Source organism: Buceros rhinoceros, unplaced genomic scaffold, assembly GCF_000710305.1.
Source record: "Buceros rhinoceros silvestris isolate BGI_N320 unplaced genomic scaffold, ASM71030v1 scaffold40088, whole genome shotgun sequence".
Classification (NCBI taxonomy): Eukaryota; Metazoa; Chordata; class Aves; order Bucerotiformes; family Bucerotidae; genus Buceros; species Buceros rhinoceros.
In genome coordinates this window covers 1,098-4,015 of record NW_010427239.1, presented here as the reverse complement: position 1 = coordinate 4,015, position 2,918 = coordinate 1,098, and the positions used below count along the sequence as shown (strand labels likewise).

General features: G+C 44.5%; 1 protein-coding gene across 1 annotated transcript; it reads left to right on the top strand.

Moving 5' to 3' along the window:
• The first annotated feature begins 20 nt into the window (after positions 1–20).
• Positions 21–2,225, top strand: HOXA6 (homeobox A6). Its single transcript, XM_010141787.1, has 2 exons — positions 21–560; positions 1,932–2,225. The coding sequence occupies exons 1-2, from the start codon at positions 125–127 to the stop codon at positions 2,189–2,191; spliced, it is 696 nt and encodes a 231-aa protein (XP_010140089.1). The 5' UTR covers positions 21–124; the 3' UTR covers positions 2,192–2,225.
• The last annotated feature ends 693 nt before the right edge of the window (positions 2,226–2,918 follow it).

Genomic DNA, 2,918 nt, shown 5'->3' with positions numbered 1-2,918 from the left:
CTATTTTCTGCTGTCGCTTTTGGCGCTCGGCCATCCAGAAACAAACCACTTCGATGACTCCTAATAGTTATCGCCAGATGTACTAATACACAACAAATCACGGTCCGGGAGAGGGGGAGAGCAAATGAGTTCCTATTTCGTGAATCCCACTTTCCCGGGGAGCCTGACCGGGGGTCAGGACTCTTTCCTCGGGCAGATTCCTCTTTACCCGGCGGGCTATGATGCTCTCAGGCATTTTCCGGCTTCGTACGGGGCAAACAGCCTGCAGGACAAGACTTACACCTCACCTTGTTTCTACCAACAGTCCAACACCGTCATTTCTTGCAATCGGGCTTCCTATGAATACGGAGCCTCTTGTTTTTATTCGGACAAGGAAATTAGTAGCGCCTCTCCCTCCGGCAGTGGCAAACAGAGGGGGCCCGGAGACTACCTGCACTTTTCTCCCGACCAACAGTACAAATCCAGCGGCGTCCAAGCCAAAATTGTAAATGACGAGGGCGCCGACCGGAAGTACACGAGTCCTGTTTACCCCTGGATGCAGCGGATGAACTCCTGCGCTGGTAAGGCATTTCGATGCAATCGGGAGGGGGGAAGGAAAAGTTTCTTCTCCCCCCCCCCTGTTTTTTTTGTTTTTGGTTTGGTTTGTTTGTTTGTTGGTTTGGGGTGGTTTTAGTTGGTTCTGAGATAAAGTCCAGACTACTGGAGAGATATGGTTCCTCTAGGGCAATGTGTAACATGAAACCTTCCCAGGTTATTTTAGACCTGGCACGTTGGCACCCTGAGAGAGGTGGCCGAGAGCCCGGCTTGCGGGATCACTGGTGAAAGTTACTGGGGAATCCTTAGGAAGCAGGGGAAGGAGGAAAAAAAAAAAAGAGCAGAGCAGTTTTACCACTCTGGTAAAACCACCCCAAAACCTTTACTCCGCTTCTTCATTGTCATGGAGCGATGCAGGGAATATGCCCTCCGTACTGACGATCCAATGCGTTTGTGGCACATTCCTCCTCGCCCCCCTCCCCCAGCTCATTAGCCTGTAAGTATTGGATATTGAGAGCACGTTTCTGGGGCCGTGGACGCACTTCCATAGCACCGCGGATTTTCTCTGACTTACAAGTGAAGTTCACGTAATTGAACTATTCTGTCCAGGAGTGGTACTATGGGGGAAGGGTTGCATTGGGATGGCACTTATTTTTAATAATTCCATATTAAGACGTTTACTTCCAGCGTTTGCTAATGACTCCCATCTTTCCGAGTTTATGTTTGCTGGACTGTGGGTCGCATTTCTTTTTCTGGGAAGTTAAACTTTCAGCAAGACAATTCTGATGCTGCTTTGCATGCAAGGGCAATAAATCCCGGAGCAAATGGCAAAGGCTAGTCTGTGATCTTTAGCTGATGTCTATAAATGTACTGTACTTAAATTACAGACCCTCTGGAGTCACAGCCATGGCAATAGAGGGGATTTGTGAAAACACACCCGCATATACATGTGCACACACACGCACACACACATGGGTGCAACTCCCGGATAGCACACGTGTGTGTGCGTGTGTGTGTGTGTGTCTGCGTGTGTGTGTCTGCGTGTGTGCGCACACAGGCTCTCAACACGCAGAGGGTAGGCACTGCTCAGCGATTCACACGAGTGCTACGTATTCCACTCTCCCTAGATCCATCTTAAACTTCTTTGTATCCCAGTTATCCCACCACAGTAAGCACTCTGCACATCCGCATTTACAACTGGGCAGGCAGTAGGAAAGGAAAAGAGAGGGAAAAAAAAGAAAAAGAAACCTCCAGGAAACCAGAGCAGCTCCCCCCCTTTCCCCCAATCCCATCCCGTGATTGCGTCTGCAAAAGGAGACAGAATATACTAACCGCTCTTTCTGATCTGAAATCACTGGCCCCTGTCCAATGCGATCGTTTTGTCTTTACTTCTACAGGTACAGTATATGGAACTCATGGGAGACGAGGGAGGCAAACTTACACCAGATACCAAACGCTAGAGTTAGAGAAGGAATTTCATTTTAACAGATACTTAACCCGAAGACGACGCATTGAGATTGCAAACGCTCTCTGCCTTACTGAACGCCAGATTAAAATATGGTTTCAAAACAGGCGGATGAAATGGAAAAAGGAAAACAAATTCATAAATTCCTCACAGCCCAGCAGCGAAGAAACAGAGGAAAAGTCAGGGGAGTAGAACCACGTTTAATAAACACTACCAGGCCTTTCCTTAGCTCTTACTATTACTATTATTATTTACCTTGTGTTCCTTCTGCTACTAAAATCCTGTAGGTTTGTCACAGTCTATTAATTCCCAGAAGGCTTGGTTAAAAGATGTACATTTGCAATCATCTGTGACTTTCTTTAATATATGTGGAAGTCCTAGCTTTTGAGATACAAGCATGTATGTACATAACAGCTTCTCCAAAGAGTAGTGGCTTTGCTTAAGGTATTAGAGAAATGGTCCAGATTTTTGTATATCTGAGGTGAGCATCAGTGCGTGGGTGAGTGTCCCTGGTGTGCCTGTGTGAGAAGAGATAAGAGAGTTTTGATTTTGTGGTTTTTTTTTTTTTTTTTTTTTTTTTTTTTTTTTTTTTTTTTTTTTTTAATTAGAAATGTTCATATTGTAGAAACACGAGAGATTTTAGAAAATCTTGGGTTTATGATTTTGTTAACTCCCACTACTTCAGACAGTCTCGCTATGCTGTGTTTAGGGGCTTATGGTCTTCAGGGGAGAAAAAAAATGTTTTACAAATGTATGAGACATTTAAATAGCAAAAAGAACAAAACAAAAATACTTTTGAAAAATCGTTGTATAAAACCCTGGGTATAAACTTGCAGTTAAAGCAAAGATGAATTGCAGGGAGATTTTTTAAAATACCACTAAACTGCCTAATCTGCACTACTAGTATTAAAGTAAAATT